At 38.6% G+C, this 20037-nt stretch overlaps 1 protein-coding gene across 1 annotated transcript in view; it reads left to right on the top strand.

Moving 5' to 3' along the window:
* TRANK1 (tetratricopeptide repeat and ankyrin repeat containing 1) overlaps positions 1-20037 on the top strand; it is a 102228-nt gene that overhangs the window by 8953 nt on the left and 73238 nt on the right. Inside the window, exons 4-7 of the mRNA XM_023513146.1 lie at positions 1799-1917; positions 4771-4854; positions 5069-5207; positions 7310-7441. Of these exons, the coding sequence (XP_023368914.1) occupies positions 1799-1917; positions 4771-4854; positions 5069-5207; positions 7310-7441 (474 nt within the window). The remainder of the gene's footprint in view (positions 1-1798; positions 1918-4770; positions 4855-5068; positions 5208-7309; positions 7442-20037) is intronic.

The following is a 20037-nucleotide window of genomic DNA, read 5'->3' as shown; positions in this document are numbered from 1 at the left end:
AAAGTCTATATAAGGGCTAATGGGTCATAGCTATCCATCCCCTTGGCCTTTTGCCTACAGTGGCCAAAGCTGGTCTTTTTTTTTTTTTTTACCTCCTAATCTGATGGCTTGGCTTATTCCCTGCACTTCCTCACTGTCTTCTCTGTGTCTTTTAAAAGTTACTCTTTTGTTACAAGCCAGGCCAGAGTTATGGGAATTCCAAACAACTGCTTCTTGATTTCCCCTTGAGATAACCTGGGTGGTTTCCATTCTGCCCCCAGCCGGAAAGGGGGGCAGTTAACAGAACTTCTTAAAGCAATGTGTCCATACATTCCCACCCTCTTTGAAGGGTGAATGTATGCTCAGGGCCCCATTTCCAAAGTTCGAAAAATATACTTACGGAAATTTCGTATCCTTTCGTATAGTGTATATTTGTTTTCATACTTATTTTTTGAGATTATTAATCCTGGAAGAAGTACCAAGTTATCTGACACTTGGATACTCTCATCCATGAGCTTGCAAGATGTGATTTGGAGGATCATGAGTTGCAGTAGGTAAATGGCCACTGAAGAAGAATGTGTATTGATTAAAACAGTTGGTAGATCTAGGTTCCAGTCTCGGTTTTTGTCATGAACTTGCTGCATGATGTCATGAATATTACCTTCATTTGTCGTAATTTCTAGTCTGTTGGGTAACAATAATATTTGTCACATTTTTCAAAGTGAGTTTTGTAATTTTCTTTAAGCTTCCATTTCCTTCTCTGTAAATGGAGATAATAGGCACTGCCTTAGTGATTAACCTTAGTGATAAACATATATCATTGGGCTTGTCAAATGGATAAGTGAAGTTCACTTTATGCTGCCTAACTCTTAGGGGATTGATTTTTATGGGGAAACTTAAAACAATTGTCATTTCTGGCCATGTTAAGTGGCTTATACCTATACTCCTAGTGTAGCAGGAAACCGACACAGATAGAAGACTCCAGGCACCAGTTGATTAGAAGAAGCGGGTTTATTCTGCTGGGGGTACTTGGAACACCAGCGTGTTTCCCAAAACCGAGCCCCCCGACTCAATCTCTTGCCTCTCTTTTATCCACCTTTCAGGGTGGGAGTACACGTGAGGGTCATAAGACAGAGAGACATGACATCATCCTCAAGGTCCCGGGCTCAAGGGAGAAGGTCAGATTTGCCCTCGTCCTTGAGACCGGTTGGACCACCTGCCCCAAAGGCAACAGAAACCCAAGGAAGTTACTAGGTTACAATCTAGGCCCCACGTATGTCAGGGGAGAAACACCCAGACAGCAGAAACGCCTGTGGCTTGGCTGAGGCCTACACAGAGCAGCTAGGATAGATTCTTTTAGTTCTGCTTTTACTTTCTTGCCTCACTAGCATTTTGGGTGTTCGAAGTGGAAGGATTGCTTGAGGACAGGAGTTTGAGATCAGCCTGAGCAAAAGTGAGACTCTATCGCTACAAAAAATAGAAAAATTAGCTGGCTTGGTGGCACATGCATGTGGTCCCAGCTATTCAAGAGGCTGAGGCAGGAGGATCATGTGAGCCCAGGAGTTCAAGGTTGTAGTGAGATGTGATGAGGCCACTGCACTCAGACTGGGGGATATAGCAAGATCCTTTCTCAAAAAAAAAAAAAAAATCCTGCAACTTAAGTCAATTATAAAAGACTTCATACTACTTTGAAAATATTTTCTTCCTGGAATCTTTAATTTACCATTTGTCTTTGTGTGGCCTTAATTGGAGGACCTTTTCTGAAATGTTCTGGACTTTCCTCATGTTAACATTTCTTAACTATGGAACTTCCTTTTAGGTGACTCCATTGTTTTGCAAAGTTTCTTGCCCTGCTTTGATCATATTTTCACAAATGGATTCTCAACAGAAGTGTGGCAATCTGTAATAGAAAAGTTGGCAAAGAAAGGATTATGGCATGTAAGTAAAAGGAGATGGCTCTTCTATGGGGAAAGTATACTCTTGATTACATGTTGGCTTGTTGTTGGCACTGAGGAATTATAATTTATTTTATTTGTTTGTATTATTACCAGAATAACATTTTAGTGGGATATAATTAAAGGTGGAAAGTCGTTGAGTTAGATTAATCAGCAAGTTTTAAAGATGAGAAAAATACTTAGATTATATTTTTCTACAGCCTCCCTCCTTGCTCTGTATCTCCATTGTCATCAAAGAAATGTAAAGTTCAGGTGCTAATCATGAGGTGGAATTAGGAAAATAAATAGTTGCCTGTTCATCTTCACAGTCTTTTTTATACTAGCATTAGCTACTATGGACTCAGATGACCTGCTACTTCTACTTGAGGCTGGTTTATTTATAAAGAAAAGAGATTTGGGCAGTGCCTGTGGGTCAAAGGAGTAAGGCGTTGGCCCCATATGCCAGAGGTGGCCAGTTCAAACCCAACCCTGGCCAAAACCACACACACACACACACACACACACACACACACGAGATTTATTTGGCTCATGCTCCTGCAGGTTGTACAAGAAGCATCTGCATTTAGTGAGGGCTTTAGGGAGCTTCCAGTCAAAGTTGAAGGTGAAGGGGAAGCAGATGTGTCACATAGTGAGTGCAGGAGCAGGAGAGAGAGGAGGTGGTGCTAGACTGCACCCATTAGTGCAGGGAAAGCACCAAGCCATTCATGAGAGATCTTCCCCCATGACCCAAATACCTCCTACTGGGCCCTGCCTACAACACTGAAGTTAAAATTTCAATGAGTGTTGAAGGGGCCAAACATCTGAACCAGATCAGTGTAGGACCTGAACCCACGGCCAGGAATCCATGGAATGAGGAGCAAATGAACTTTCAGATGTATCCTTGAATTGTAATCCTTCACTTACTATTTTGGGCTTATTACCTCCTCTTTGAGCCTCATTTGCTCATTTGTAAGTTGCATCATATAAACTTATACTCTCGGGGTTTGGTAGGAATTAGAAATAATGGACCAGATCACCTAATAATAATATCAGCTAGTATTTGTTGAAGGCTTACAATGTGCCAGGCATTGAACTAAGAAGTTTTATAATAACTTGGTACATGAATGTCAGTGGTAGTGAATGGTAGTGAATGATCATTGATGATGGGCTATAGGCATGTATAAAAATGAGCTGACCAAGGCTGGGAGTTTGGTTAGAAAGGTTCTTCTTGGTTTCTGAAGCTGAGCAGTCCAGAAAAGTCACCAAAGGCAAGGATACCCTGTTAAGGACTGTAGATCCAGGCAGGTTGAATGACTTTAGGATAGAGAATTAAGTTTTTGGCAATGTCACAGATTCCATTTGAAATCTAAGGAAATCTATGGGTTTTCTTTGTGTGCGCAGACAGTTATGTATATAATTTTAGGGGGCTCATAGGAATCCTCTAAAGTCCAGCCATGGGTGTCCTGAAACTTCTCCCCATAATAAAAGGTCCGGAGAGAGGAGGCATTGGGGATGAGGAAAGCAGATAGGACTCCTGGTTTCCCAGGAGTTGGAAATCCAGGGCCTCATTAGAAGATATTTGGAATATTTTCTCTTTGTATAAAATGGTTGACTAAGAGATATATAATGATCTTTCCAACTTTATATTTTAAAAACGTTCTGAAATTCTGTGATTCCAAGTGCTATAGAAATACAGTTCAATTTACAGCACCTAGGAAATAACTACATTCCTTCTTCCCAACGTAGGGTGGACATAACCTGGGTGGGAGTGAGAGAAGGAGAGCCAGGTAACTCCTAATAATAATCGACCCAGATAGCCAAGGGAAGGCCTTGGAATCCAGTCCAGCCCAAGAAGCAGGTGTAATATGCAGTCTGCAGTAGGGCTTAGATAATTCCCAAATATTGGAGATAGAGGCATCTTATAAACGTCAGGCAAATAACAAGGACTGTGAGAACCCTGAACATTATCATCTGGGGTTGAGTGTGAGCACCTGGGACTGCTTAGAGTAAATGGTTAAGAATGGACATCAAACTGAAAGAAACTAGAAGCAAGGTATAGCCATAGTCTCGGTTCCTGCAATCTTGAGTCTACTGGCAAGAGCATAAATGAAGTAGGTTGGAGCTGAGACTGGGTCTCCAGTATGGGCATACCTGAGCCTGGAATTCTTAGATCTTTTGGCACACCAAGATGATGTCAATGGGATCTTCTTAGGATGTGCTATGAGACCTTGGAAAAGTCTAACTTCTGAGATTCATTCTCTTCAGTGATTTCAGATAAGGTCATGGTTTAAAAACTGGCTCTCTGGAAAAAAAACCGTAGCATTTGCCAATTTCCATACTGTAAATATTTCATGGCTAATTTCTATGTCTAATGTGAACTTAGAGTTGGGAAGAGATGTGCACCATCAGCTCACTAGCTGACAGGAGCCAGGTCTAGCATACTACTCAGTAGGATATAATAGGCTTATGAAACTCTGATGTGCCAAAGAATTGATTGGGATGGGATATTTCTAAAGGATTTAAGTCTAATGCTTGTTAAAGTTTAAGACGATTGTAGAGAATTTTTTTTACTCCACTGCCACTATACTCTCTGAAGTATGGCATGACATCAGCTGCTTTTGTCCTCAGTAGGAAGTATGGAGGGACCTTAGCAAAAACAAGAGGTTGATTAGACAGGGACTTTGATTATCAGGGCTCAGGCTAAAAACGGTGACAGGTAGCATTAAAAACAGACAAGGCTAGAGTGTGGGTTATTTGTTTGTTTGCTTACTTGTTTTAAAGCTTAAAATAACCTTCTTGCTCTAATAGCCTCTGGGGAACATTATTCCAACCTGTTCTTTTTCTCCCTTCCCACCAGTCATTTCTACTTCTGTCAGCAAAAAAAGACCGACTACCAAGAAATATCCATGTCCCAGAGTTATCACTGAGAAGTCTCTTTGAGGTAAAGTGGCTTCTTGAACCATATGGCTTCAAATCAGGCCACTTTGGCCTTGTATCTGGGACCTTCCTCTTCAATTGCCTCACCACAAATTTGTTATTTATAATTGGGCCATGGCTAATTGAGGTTTTATTGATTCTAAACTTTGTGGGTGAAGGAGTTTAAAGTTTCATATTGATGTAGTGACTTCCATGATTCTTCCTGTGTTTTTTTCCAGAAATATGTCTTCATTGGACTTTATGAAAAAATGGAACATGTTCCTAAGTTAGTCCAGTGGCTCATCTCCATTGGTGCAAGTATCGAGACTATAGGACCATACCCTCTTCATGCCCTCATGAGACTTTGTATTCAAGCGAGTGAGTCTTCTCCCAGTTACATACCCTCTAAGCAGCCCTTCTACCTCTGGGCTGTGAGCTTTGGTACTTAGCCGAGCTCAAATAAGCTAGTATTTATCCCCTCTAAGGTAGCATATTCAAATGATTTGATTAATTTGATTATTCAAATGAATGAAGCAGCAGGTAAACAGCATCATTTTTATTTCCCCTGGGACCTAGTAGCTACAGGAGGCCCAAACTGAAAGTATTTTGTGTTCCCAGACAGGTCCTGGCAGCGGGGTGGGGCTCTGGGATCCTAGGAAGGGATTTCAAATAGATAATTACTGCAAGGCAGCACTCCTCCTGCTGGTGAAGGCAACTTTGGTCTTTTCCCTCACATTTATTTTCTCCTACTGCTGTGTTCTGGGACCATGGATGGGGAGATCCCAAGGAGAATGTGGCCTATTGCTAGTACAGTTTGGTTGTGGTTCTTCTAAAGGACTGCTGTTTCCATAAAGTTCTTTTTTTTGTTTGTTTGTTTAAAGACTGGGACTCATTCTGTTTAAAGCCCAGTCTGGAGTACAGTGACACAATTATTACTCACTCAACCTCCAACTCCTAGGCTCAAGCAATTTTCCTGCCTCTGCCTCCCAAGTACCTAGGACTGTAGGCATGTGCCACCATAGTTGGCTTATTTTTAAAATTTTTTGTAGAAATGTGGTCTTGCTGTGTTGCCCAGACTGGTCTTAAACACCTGGCCTTAAGTGTTCCTTCTGTCTGATTCTCCCTAAGTGCTGGGATTATAGATATGAATGACCCTGCCCAGCCCATAATTCTTTTTTAAAAGCTTTATTATCTGGTTATAGGATTTGGAATTTAAAATTTTAAATACTTTTATCATTAACACACACACACATATACACTTAAGACAGAAGTTTGTTTTTCCTTCTAGTATGTGGCATCACTGTTGGACATTTACCTATATGATTTTAAAGTTAGAAGGTGCCAAGAGAACTTGTCTAGTCTACTTCTTATAGGCTGTATCATCGCTCCCCAGGAGTGGGGGAATGATTAGGTGGCATCCTCATCTTTGCCTTACCAGATTCGTGCTATTATCTATTTCACATAGTGGGGAATCCAGAAGAGATTTCATTTTTATACAGGGATTGGTGGATAAAACATTTAAAAGTAAAGCCTGATTAAAAGCCATTTAACCCTTCCACTTTCATGTTAGGAAACTAGAACACAGAGAAGTGTGCCTGTGGTTATGAATGTCACAATTCTCCATTGTGTCTACTCTTTAAGTTAGCTCCTCCAGTTACAGGTGGTATTGTTAAGATCAAACCTTCAAGTTTATCCCTGATTCATTTCTCAGAGGACAACTCTGACATGGTGACAGGTGGTGTCACAGAGTTGGCAGAGGTGTGTGGCTTTGCAAGAGCTCAGGAGCTACAAAGAAGGAATCTGGGTAAAGAATTTAAAATATATGTCCTACTGATAGTAATGTGGTAGGAGTAAGATAATCAGAAATACTGTCTTGATTAGTGAAGTGGAAACTGTTGGTGCCCAGTCCAGATCCTCTTTACCACCAGCACCCTCCACCCCCACCTGCTATCAGTGTTGGCTGCTAACAACTCACAGCTGTCCCCTTGGCTCAAGAATTGCTGTTTTGTCAGCAGGCACACTTCCTTGGGAGGTTCTCTCAGGACCTCGCCTCGCTCACTGGGGGCATTCTGTAGTTCTTGACTGACATGGGTACTGAAGAGGTCGGCTTTCATCCCCCAGAGTGGGCCAGGGCTGTGGTGCAATTCTTGCTCCAAAGCTCTTTAGAGGTTGTGCTGGAGTGACCCCAGTGAGGACCGCTATCTTGCTTAGTTCTTTTCCCTGCCCTGTCCTGCACCCTGCTCTCTTTCTCTCTAGTTCAATCAATCACATGTATAGGAATCCCTGTCTCAGGCTTCTAGTGAACTTGACCTAACTCATCCATTCAATTTACAAAGTCCCATGTCTCCCACACCTATTTGTGGTGAGTGGAAATATGTTGGAGTCCTCATTTGGTTACCTTAGTATGGTAAACTTTTACTGCTTTGCTGATTTTCCTTATGTGGAGGATAACATCAGTAAGTTGTTTTAATTCCCTTTAGGGGAAAACCATCTTTTCAAGTGGTTAATGGACCACAAGCCTGAGTGGAAAGGTCGCATCAACCAGAAGGATGAAGATGGCTGCACTGTCCTACATATTGTTGCTGCCCACTCCCCAGGATACCTCATTAAGCGTAAGTAGCAGCACCACGCTGGAGGGGGTGCTGTGGGCTGGATGGTTTTAGGCGTGTGAAGGTCTACACAACTGGTCTCTGTGTTTATCCATTCCTTCCCATGGCTGGCTCAGGGGGTTTAAACTTTCCCTTGAATTAATCATCTGGAGAGTGGGCTGTATGCATAAAGGAGGGGGGGGGTGAAAGAAGGAAGAATTCTGGATTCCATGTGTTCTTCCACCTTTAAATGACTTCGGTTCTTTTGACACAGACGTATCTTGTTAGCCTGTGAAATAGGAGGACTATGTTCACACCCATGGAGGTCTCTGATGTCACTCATTTTTCTCAGTGTTTGTTTTCTTTTTTGGATAGAGAAAACCATTTCTTCCATAATGGTGATGGATCTCGGCCTCAGTGGAAGGGCAGTGCAGGGAGTGGTGGGGAGATTGTGCCTGGTGCTACTTACTGTAGCCTAGGGCTGATTGGGGGAATCAGGCTGGCTGTCATCTGCTGCTGGCAAGAGATGTTTGGGAATCTGAATTTTTATTTTTTATTTTTTTATTAAATCATAGCTGTGTACATTAATGCAGTCTGGGATATAATGTGCTGGTTTTATATACAATTTGAAATATTTTCATCAAACTGGTTAACATAGCCTTCATGGCATTTTCTTAGTTATTGTGTTAAGACATTTATATTCTACATTTAGTAAGTTTCACATGTACCCTTGTAAGATGCACCATAGGTGTGGTCCCACCAATGACTCTCCCTCCACCCCCTCTTCTCCCCTCCCCTCCCCTCCCTTTTTCCTTTCCCCATATTCTTGGCCTATAATTGGGTTATAGCTTTCATATGGGAATCTGGATTTTTAAAAACTGAAATCTTATGATGTTCAAATGATAGCTCATAATTCAAAATGTCTGTGATCTAGACACAGCCCAAAGGCCTCCAATTGGAGACCTCTGGTCTGATGGGTAGGAAATTGCCATTTTCTTTCTTTAGAACTTTATAAGATATCCTTGGAGAAGTATCACTTCCTCCTTCCTACTCCACCTCCCCTTTCTCATCTCCTCCTTTCTGTCCCTTTCATATCCATGCCTGTAGAGAATCAATTTCTTTAATATCAGTGTTGTTCTTCCTGTATTTCTTTTGCAGTAAGAAGCAAATACATGTGTGTTTTCTTACATTTCCTTCTTTTTCAAGAGTTACTGTGTATTTTTTGGCACTTAGCTTTATCATTCCTGGAAATCACTCCATGCCAGTTCATACTCATAAACACATATGTAGTTTTGTTAGATCTTGTCAAGTTTTCAGGAGGGTTGCACTGATACATATTACCACCAACAATGGATGAGGGTGCCTCTTTCCCACAGGTACACCAATATAATTTGTTGTCATGATTGAAAAGTTTTTTCAGTCTGATAGGTGAGAATTGTTATCTCAGCGTTGTTTTAATTTGCATTTCTCTAATTATGTGTAAGTTTGAACTTGTTTTTGTGCTTGAGAATCATTTTTCTATTTCTGTGTATATGTTCATGTTTCTTTTCCATTTTTCTATGTTTTTTTGGTCCTTTGTCCTCAATTTTTAAAAATTCTTTGTTCATTAGTTCTACATCTGTAGTATCAATATACAGTGTATTGTGAATATTTTATCCTAGATTGTCAATTTTCTTCTGACATTGATCTTTTTAGTTATGTATTTCTTTCTTTTTATGTAGTCAAAATTATCAATGTGTTGTTTTATGTGCATATTACTCCCAGATTTGCGGCTAGAGTTGGAAAGTCTTTCCCTACTACACTTCCAGGCAGTAGATTCCTGATTTTCTCCAGGCAGTGGATTCCTGATCCATTGGAGTTTCTAAAAAATTTTAAATACATGTCATACCCACTAGGCTGACTAAGATTAAAAAATAAAGGATGAACAATAACAAGTGTGGACAAGCATGTGGAAAAATTGGATCTTTTATATTATTGGTGGGTAAGAAAAACAGTGCATCTGCTTTGGAAAGCATTCTAACAGTTACTAAAAAAGTTAAATAGTTACCCTAAGACCTGAGAATATGCATATAGGTACATGTCAAACAGAAATGTAAATATGCCAAACAAAAGCATATGTGTGATGGTTCAGAGCAGCATTATTCATAATAGCCAAAAAAGTAGAAAAATCCACATCTTCATAATCTGGTGAATGGATAAACAAAATGTGGTATATCCATACAGTGGGATATTATTTAGCCATAAAGGGAAGTACTGACACATGCTACAGAACCTTGAGAACATGCTAAGTGAAAGAAGCTAGATACAAAAGGATAAAAGGATAAGTGTCGCATGATTCCATTTATACAGACTTTCCAGAATAAGGAAATCTCTAGAGAGAGAAAGTAGATTATTGATCTCCACGAGTTTGGAAAGTAGGAGTGGGGATTGATTGCTAATGCATGTAAGGTTTCTTTTTGGGGTGATGAAACTGTTTTAGAATTGGATAGGGGTGATAGTTGTACAATTTTATAAATATCCTTAAACCCACTGAATTATACTTTGGAAAGATGAATTTTATGGTATTTGAACTATATTTCAGTTAAAACATTTTTAAAGGGGAAAAATTTTAAAGTTCATGTTTTTGGTAAAATAAAATTTGAACACTGCAAAAGAATATATGATTAAAAGTAAATCCTTTTCTACAAAGTCAACTACTAAAACATTTTTTTGTGGATCTTGCCAGTAGGTGTATTTATTTACAAAGCCATTTTTTTCTCCTTTCCAATATAAATGTGAGTACACTCTATATTCTGTTTAGCAACTTGTTTTTTTAACTGGGCAATGTATCTTAGCCATCTCACAGAATTCTCTATTGTGGCCATATGCTACTGATGGATGTTAAAATGATTTTTAGTTTAATTTGCAATTGAAAATGATGTTCAGGGACCATTCTTCTACATATATCTTTGTGAATCAGTAGGAATGTATTTGTAGGATGATTTCTTAGTTGAGACATTGCCTGTTTGAAGGATTTGTACATTTATTTGGATAAATTTTTAATTTCAGATTTATATGAGGGTACAAATGTTCAGGTTACATTGTTTTCATTTCTAAGGTAAAGTTCAAGTTGTAATTGAACCTTTCACCCAGGTGGTGTCCTGAATACCTCATATTGTGTGCATTAGGTGAGAACTTGCCAATCACCCTTCCTACTCCCTCCATTTTCCCCTTCTTTTCTGTTCCCTCCCCCTCACTTGAATATACTTCTGTTTTCCTTTTGTGTAGGCATGTAGTTGTTTATATATCGGTTTCATATTACTGTTGAGTACACTGGATATTTGTTTTTCCATTCTTATGATACTTTACTAAGAATAATGTACTTCACTTCCATCCAGATAAATACAAAAGATGTAGTAAAGTCACTAGTACTTTTTTTAAAAGTACTATGGTATATATACTACAGTTTGTTAATCTGTTCATGGATTGATGGGCACTTGAGTTGCTTCCACATCTTGGCAGTTGTGAATTTAGCTGCAGTAAACATTCCAGTGCAGATGTCCTTGTGGTAAAATGATTTTTTTTTCTTCTGGGTAGATACCTAGTAATAGGATTGCAGGATCAAATGGGGGTTCAACTTTTAGTTCTTTGAGAATTTTCCATACTTCTTTTATTTGAATAAATTTTAATTTTAAGTATATTACATTTAAAAATAAAAAGGAAGAAAAGGTGCATACTGAGAGTCTCTATCCTACCTTTGTCCTTTAGCTACTGGAGGAATGAATGTTACTAATATTTTATGTTTTCTTTTGCAGATATTTTATGATGTACAAGTAAAAACATATGTGTTCAAGACGTTGGCATAGTGCTGTGTGTTTTGATTTTGAAAGCTACTGCTAACTTGAATCCCAGAAAGGTTGCCCCAATATTGTCTGAGATTATCTCCATCTTGAGTATTTTTTGGTACATGTAGAATCAAGAATTTTCCAGATTCTTTAATAATGGTCTAAACTTTAAACACACCACTTAAGGTAATTGCAGCATCAGTAGGTCCTTAGAAATCTTCAGTTCTGTTAGTATTTTTGGTGGTACTGGCTGTTATGATGGTCCTCCTGGCTCTGGTACATAGTGACTTGAGAGGGCCAGAAGGGCAGAGTCTCAGGAAATCACCAGAAATCCTAAAACCTAGACATGTCATTTCCTAGAATTGAAAGAGTGAGGATGGATTGAGGTTTGTTGCATCTGTCTTGGTTATAAACTACAGACACTCAAATTGATTTAGGTAAGAAAAGGACTTTACTGACTCATTTGACTGAAGAGTCCAAAGTTTGGCTCAGATACTCAGTCCAAAGGTGTACTCAAGAATCTTATCTTGCCTCTTAGCTCTGTTTTCTTCTGTGTTAGGTTCATTCTCAGGCAGTTTCTATTTCATTTGTGGCATCCAGAACCTTCTGGCTTATTTTCTCCAAATTGTTTTATCTCAGACAAAGAGAATACCTCCTCCCAATCAATATTTCAGTAAAAGTTCTATCAGGATGTGTTAGTGACCTGACTTTGGTCACATGTCCTGTCTGAACCAATCATTAGAGCCAGAATGATGGAATGCTGATTTTCTAGGTCTTGGTTAGGTCTTAGCCCCTGGAGAAGGGATGGAACAGAGCCAGAAGAATGGAATGATCTGATTGGCCAAGTCTTGATGAGGTCTTTTTCTCTGGAGCTGGGGAATTGGGGACACAGCTAGAAGTTGGGATGATCTGATTGGCTAGATCCTTGGGATGAATGATCTGATTGGTCAGTCCTGGTGAAACATTAGCTCCTAGAGCTGAGGGAATGGGGCAGCCAAAAGATGGGATGATCTAATTGGCCAGGCTCTGGTGAGATGTCACTGCTGGGGCAGTGGTGAGGGATGTGGTGGTAACAGGTTTGTTTGCCTGGTGTTAACTCCATCAAATCAGGTAGGCTGAGGGGAAAGAGGTATTTTCTCAAATGAAAACTGGGTCATCCTCAGTAAAAGGAGAGGTGGATACCAACCAGGCCAAAAAAGAAAAAAAAAGTCTACTTTGTCAGTGGTCTTTAAATTTTGCTTCCTTATTCCCTTAAAGAATTTGGGGCCAGTTGCAGTGGCTCTTGCCTATAATCCTAGCACTCTGGGAGGCTGAGGCAGATAGATTGCCTGATGTCGGAGTTTGAGACCAGCCTAACCTAGAGTGAGACCTCCATCTCTAAAAATAGCTGGGCATTGTGGCAGACACCTGTAGTCCCAGCTACTTGGGATGCAGAGGCAAGAGGCTCTGTTGAGCCCAGGAGTTTGAGGTTGCTGTGAGCTGTGATGCCATAACACTACCGAGGGAAACTCTAAGGAAAAAAACAAAGAATCTTGAAAACCTATACATGATTTTAAATTGACATTGGGATTTTTAAATTTTTATTTGTGAGTCTAATTATAAGAAAAGTTACTTTTTATATTTCAGACATGTTGATATAAAACTGTTACTTCATTACTTGTATATAATAGAATACAATACTGCAGCAATTTGATATCCCCCAATATTCATTTTAAAAATCATGAAGAAGGGCAGAGCAAGATGGCAGACTAGTAGGATCTCTCTGCTGGCTTCTCCTAGCACATCAGGGGAAAAAGAGAGAACCCAACCTTTCTGGTGTGGGGAACCTACCTGGAATTGTTGCTCTGGGAGTATAGCGAGGCAGTGGTGGACTAACTATAGGAGACAGCAGGAGATCTGGAGCTGTGGAGGACTGACTGAGTAGGCCAGTGCCTGGGAGCCAATGGGAACTGGTTGGTACCCTCACAGAGGTCTGGGGATGGGAGGAAGCCTTTCTGCAGTTCTTGGATTTTAGGGGAGGCTGCACCATTGAGTGGAAAGCTTGGAAAAGTGGATGGACTCAAACAGTGTACAGCAACCAGGTTTGAATACCAGGTGGAGTGAATTTACCATCACCTGCTGGCTGACAGGACATAGTGGGAAGGTCATGGCAGCCAGCTGGGCTGCCGTTGTGGCAGGGTCCTAAAGCATGAATGGGCCTAAAGCACGACGGACTCTGTACTGCCTGCTGATATTGGGCTTCCACTCTTGGGGCAAGCTGAGTGGCTCCCACACTCCCTGGGAATTATTGTCAGGGAGCACTGTGAGAATTGCCTCTTAAGGATTCTGGAGAGCTTTAAGACCCCAACCCAGTGGGGGCTGAATGCTGAGGAAACAATCAGTCTCTCACCTAGGGCAACTAAGTTAGGAAGGTAGGACCTGTTCTGGGAAACTAGGAAGAGGTTTGTGTTCTTTGGCTCCTAAAACCACAGCACCGACTGGTGTCTTGGCAATATGTTGCAATGTGTATATATATTCCTATTATAGTTATTCCCTTTGGCATATATTTTAGTTTTCTTTTTCTTTGTTGCTGAGGTTATTGCTGTTTTTGGCTATTTGTACTTTTTTGTTTTTGTTTTTCTAATTTGGTTTTTTCTATTCTCAATTTCCATTTTTACTTTCATCAAAAGCAAGGGCTCCTGTATTTTTGGTTGCAGTATTTCAGCTTCATGTTTTTCTCCTTCTTTCTCTCTTTCAAAAGAGACTTTTTCTACTTTTCTCATCTTTCCCATATAAATCACTCATACAACATCTGAGATATTCCCCTCTTTTTGTTTTCTCTTTTTTCCCTTGTTTTCCTCTTCCTTGTCTCTACATTATTTAATACAACTGTATTTTTAATTTTCTTTATCTATTTTTTTTTCTCTTTTCTCTGACTGCTGGAGTGTCATGGCATTGGTCTGCTGGGAGGTCACAGCAGTGGTCTGGCTCAAGGAGGCCAAGAGATCACAGTCTAAGGAGTCCTTCTACCTTTGGCCTTGGGAAGACAGTATTGGCAAGTCCACACTCCTGAATTTTTCTTTTTTTAAATTTTTACTTTCTTTCTTATTTTTGCTTTTTCTCTTTTCTTTCTCTTCCTACATTTGGCAGAGTTATGAATGGCTTTGCTCAGGCTGATAAGGAGATCCTGCTTTTGATGGACACACTCAGCCCAAACCCCCTCCCCCAATCCTTGAGTTATAGGTGTCGCCTTAGCACCATGATGAACATTACCATTTCTCTGGTCACTCTCATTCTGTCTTTCTGTCCTCCTCTCCTGTTCTCCAGTTCTTTTCTTTCATTACCCTTCCTTTTTTTCTCTTTCTTTCTCCCTTCTCTTTTCTTTTTTCTTTCTTTTCCTCATCTGTCTCCCTACTTGTTCCTTTTGGCCCTACTTGTACCTTTTGGCCCTATACCAAGACATCATCTCAACATGTAAGCTCTGAGATAAGGTTATTTAGATCAAAACCGACAGTAAGAACAAAAAAAGTAGGGCAAGGAGGGGAACAAGAAGAAAACACACATGAGGAGAAATCAACAGAAAAATTCTGGCAATATGAAAAAACCAAAACAGAACAACTCTCTGAGGAGACCACGAGGCAGCTAGTGCACAGGATTCCACCTATAAAGAATTAGTGGAATTGACAGAAAGGGAATTTAAAATATGAATGATAAAGGCAATAAAAGAAATTGACCAGAAAGTGGAAAAATAAAACCAAAAACTGAATGAAATAAATGGAAAATATAGAAAGTATATGGCAGAGCCTATGGAAATGAAGTGATCAGAGAATGTAAAGATGGAGTAGAAAGTATCACGAACAGATTAGAGCATGGAGAAGAAAGAATTTCAGAGCTAGAGAATAAAGTTCATGAACTAATCCAGATAGCTAAAGAGACAGAAAAGAAGAGAGAGAAAGCAGAATAGTCACCCATAGAATTACAGGACTTTATGAAGTGTTCAAACATATGAATTACAAGAATCCCTAAAGAAGAAGAAGATCATCCCAAAGGAATGGAAGCCCTACTGGAGGATATCATAAATGAAAACTTCCCAAGTTTCACTAAAGATTCTGACACACTCCTTTCAGAGGGATATCGAACCCCAGGTCATCTCAACTCAAACAGAGCTTCTCCAAGACACATTATAATGAACCTGTCCAAAGTCAAGACAAAAGCCAGGAGTAATTGCCAGTTGACCAACAAGGGATGATCCATTAGGGTGATAGCAGACTTTTCAGCTAAAATTTTCCAAACCAGAAGTGAATGATCATTTTCCTTTAAACTTCTCAGACAAAACAATTTCAGCTCAAAATTCTGTATCCTGCTAAACTAAGCCTTAAAATTGATAAAGAAATCAAACCTTTTACTGATAAGCAAACACTGAGGAAATTCGCCACAAGACTAGCTCTACAGGAAATACTTAGACCTAATCTCAACACTGATTATCACAGTGGACCACCAGCAAAGTAAAAACCCAGAAACTAATGGTCAAAACTTAGCTTCCACAGTGTCTCTAGGGCTAAAACTATGCAATGGACTTTCACAAAATAAGGTGAATGAAACACCATCACACTTGTCAATTCTCTCAATAAATGTTAATGGCTTGAATTCCTTACTGAAGAGGCATAGGTTGGCTGATTGGATAAAAAAGTACAAGCCATCATATGTTGTTTCCAGGAGATGAAATGAACCTTGAAGGACAAATCAAGACTCAGGGTTACGGGATTGAAAACAGTATTTCAAGCAAATGGAAATCAGAAGAAAGGCGGTGTTGTGATCTTATTTTCAGATCCACTTTAAAAGTGGATTTAAAGTTAAGAAAGAGAAAGATGATCACTTCATACTGGTCAAAGGAACAATACAATAGGACATTTCAGTTCTAAATATTTATGCACACAACTTAAATGCTCCCAATATTATGAAACAGACCTTGATTGGTCTGAGCAATATGATATCTTACAACACCATAATAGCTGGGGACTTTGACACACTTCTGACAGAACTGGACAGATTCTTTAAACAGAAACTAAACAAAGATACAAAGGACTTAAATGTGACCCTAGAACAAATGGGCTTAATAGACACACAGAACACATGATCCCAAAGCTAAGGAATATATATTCTTCTCATCAGCCCATGAAATATACTTCATTATAGATCACATGCTAGGTTACAAATCAAACCTCAACAAAATCAAAATTTAAAGAATTTTAAATAATTTAAAGAAATTTAAACAATAATTAAAAATTAAAAGAATTAAAAGCATACCTTGATTATGCTAAGACCGCAAGGCAATAAAGGTGGACCTCAACTCTGACAAAAGTGTTCATCCCCACACAAAGGCGTGGAAGTTAAAGAACCTTATGCTGAATGACAATTGGGTCCAGGAAGAGATGAAGGAGGAAATTGTTAAGTTCCTCAAATACAACAACAATGAAACTACAAGTTATCAAAACCTGTGGGATACTGCAAAAGCAGTTTTAAGAGGGAAATTTATCACATTAGATGCTTACATACAAAAAACAGAAAGAGAACACATCAATAAACTAATGAGTCATCTGAAGGAAATGTAAAAATAAGAACCATCTAATCTTGAACTAAGCAGAAGAAAAAGCCAAAACCAAATCAGAGATTAGTGAAATTGAAAACAAAAGAATCATTCAAAAAGTTAATGAAACAAAAAGTTGGTTCTTTAGAGAAATATGTAAATTGATAAACTTTTGGTCAGATTCACTAGAAACAAAAAAGTAAAATCTCTAATAATGTCAATCAGAAATGATAAAGGAGAAATAACAGATATCACAGAGATACAAGAGATTATCTCTTAATAGTAAAAGAAATTATACACCCAGATATTTGACAATGTGGAGGAAATGGATCAGTACTTGGAATCATACCTTCTCCTAGGATCATATCTACTCGAAGATCAAATCTTCAAAAAGAAATCGATCTCTTGAACTGATCAATATCAAGCACTGAGATAAAAGAAACATAAAAAAAAAACTTCCAACAAAAAAAAATGGAGCCTTCAAAGAAAAGCTTATATCCATTCTGCAGAAATTTTTCCAAAAAACGGAGAAGGAAGGACTCTTCTCCAACACATTCTATAGAGCAAACATCATCCTGATACAAAACCAGGAAAAGACCCAACTAAAAGGGAAAACTTCAGACTAATTTCACTAATGACTATAGATACAAAAATTCTCTATAAAATCTTAGGCAATAGGTTACATCTACATAATAAAAAAAATTATACATCATGACCAAGTAGGTTTCATTCTAGGGATGCAAGGCTGGTTTAACATATGCAAATTCATAAACGTATTTCACCATATCAACAGAAGCAAAAACAAGGACCGTATGATTCTCTCAGTAGATGCAGAAAATGTATTTAACAAAATTCAGCATCCTTTTTTAACAGGAACACTTAAGAAAATAGGCACAGGTGGCATATTTCTTAAGCTGACTAAAGCCATCTATGACAAACCCATGGAAGATATCATACTGGAGTAAAATTGAAGGCTTTCCCACCTAGAATTGGAACAAGACAAGGATGTTCTCTGTCACCACTTCTATTCAACATAGTGCTGGCAGTTCTAGCCAATGCAATCAGGCAAGAGAAGGAAATAAAAAGCATCCAAATGGCGGCAGAGGTGGTCAAACTTCTACGTTTTGCCAATAATATCATCTTAGAGAAACAAAGACTCAACCACAAAACTCTTGGAGGTGATCAAAAAATACAGTAATGTCTCAGGATATAAAATCAATGTCTGTGAATCAGTAGTATTTGTATATGCCAGGAATAGCTAAGTTGAGAAGGTAATCAGTGACATAATTCCCTTTACCATAGCTTCAAAGAAAATGGAATACCTGAGAACATACCTAACAAAAAGGTGAAGGACCTCTACATAGAAAATTATGAAACCCTAAAGAAAGAAATAGCAGAAGATATTAACAAATGGGAGAATATATCATGCTCATGGCTGGAAAGAATCTACATTGTTGCAATGTCTATACTTACTAAAGCAATCTACAGATTCAGTCAGTGCAATCCCAACATCGTACTTTGAAGATTTGGAAAAAATAGTTGTTTGTTTCATATGGAACCAGAAAAAGCCCCGTGTAACCAAGGCAATACTTAGTAATAAAAACAAAGGCAGGGGCATCACTGTACCAGACTTTGGGCTATATTACAGGACCATAGTGATCAAAACAGTATGGTATTGCACAAAAATAGAGACATAGACATTTGTAACTGAATGGAAAATGAGATAAAACTAATATCTTTCAGCCACCAGATCTTTGATAAACTAAACAAGAGCAGGCACTGAGGAAAAAAATCCCTATTCAATAAATGGTGCTGGGAGAACTGGATAATCACCTGTAAAAGACTGAGTCTGGACCCACACCTTTCACCACTTACAAAAATTGATTTAAGGTGGAGAAAAGATTTATATCTAAGGCATGAAAAACAATAAAAATGCTAGAAGAAAGTGTCAGAAAAACTGTTGAAGATATTGGCCTGGGAAAAGATTTTATGAAGAAGACTTCTGTGGCAATTGTGACAACAACAAAAATAAATAAGTAGGACTTAATTAAACTGAAAAGCTTTGGTACAGCTAAGGAGACAGCAACCAAAGCAAATAGACAACGTTCAGAAGGGGAAAAGATACTTGCATATTACACATTGGACAAAAGCTTGATAATTAGGATTTACAGAAAACTCAAATTAATTAACAAAAAAAGAGCTAACAGTCCCATCTATTACTGGGCAAGAGACATGAATAGAACCTTTTCTAAAAAGACAGACAAATGACTAACAAACATATGAAAAAATGCTCATCGTCTCTAATCATCAGAGAAATACAAATCAGAACCACCCTGAAATATCACCTAACCCCAGTAAGATTAGCCCACATCTCAAAGTCCCAAAGCTGCAGATGCTGGTGCAGATGTGGCTAGAGTAGAACACTTGTACACTGTTTGTGGGACTATGAAGTAATATAGCCTCTTTGGAAAGAAGTATGGGGAATCCTCAAAGAACTCAAATTAAATCTCTCATTTGACACCACAATTCCACTACTAGACAACAACCCAGAAGAAAAAATCTTTTTATTATAAGGACATTTGTATTGTTTATCACAGCTCAATTTATAGTCACCAAGATGTGGAAACAGCCTAAATGTCCATTAACTTAAAAATGGATTAACAAATTGTGGTATATGCATACCATGGAATACTATTGGAATTCTATTAAGGCATAAAAAAGATGATGACTTCACATCTTTTGTAATATCCTGAATGGAGTTGAAACACATTCTTCTTAATGAAGTATCACAAGAATAGAAAAGCAATTATCTAATGTACTCAATACTAATATGAAGCCTGTAGATGATTTAATACAGGCCTATGTAGGTGAAAAACTTTTCAATTCAAATTGGGCAGGGAGGGCAAATGAGGGAGGGTGCTCTCACTGAATGGGCATGGGATGGGGGTGTTTGGCACACCTTTTGTGTAGGACATAACCACAAAAGGGACTCTACCTAACAAAATCAAATATTTCGACCTGCTTTTTGGTACCCTCACATTAACTTGAAATAAATTTACTTTTCAATAAAATAAAAAACCAAAAAAATCATGAACAAACTCTTTGATAGCCAGAAATTTCAACTTGTGCATTTCTCTTTTTGGATCATGTTTGCGGTTTACTTTTCTAAAGGTTTTCCCTAATATATTTTGTGTTTGAATGTCTTTTTTGTGATTTCTTTTTTTTTTTTT

This window comes from Otolemur garnettii, unplaced genomic scaffold, assembly GCF_000181295.1.
Source record: "Otolemur garnettii isolate 467f Iridium unplaced genomic scaffold, OtoGar3 scaffold00002, whole genome shotgun sequence".
NCBI lineage: Eukaryota > Metazoa > Chordata > Mammalia > Primates > Galagidae > Otolemur > Otolemur garnettii.
This window is presented reverse-complemented; position numbering and strand designations above follow the sequence as displayed.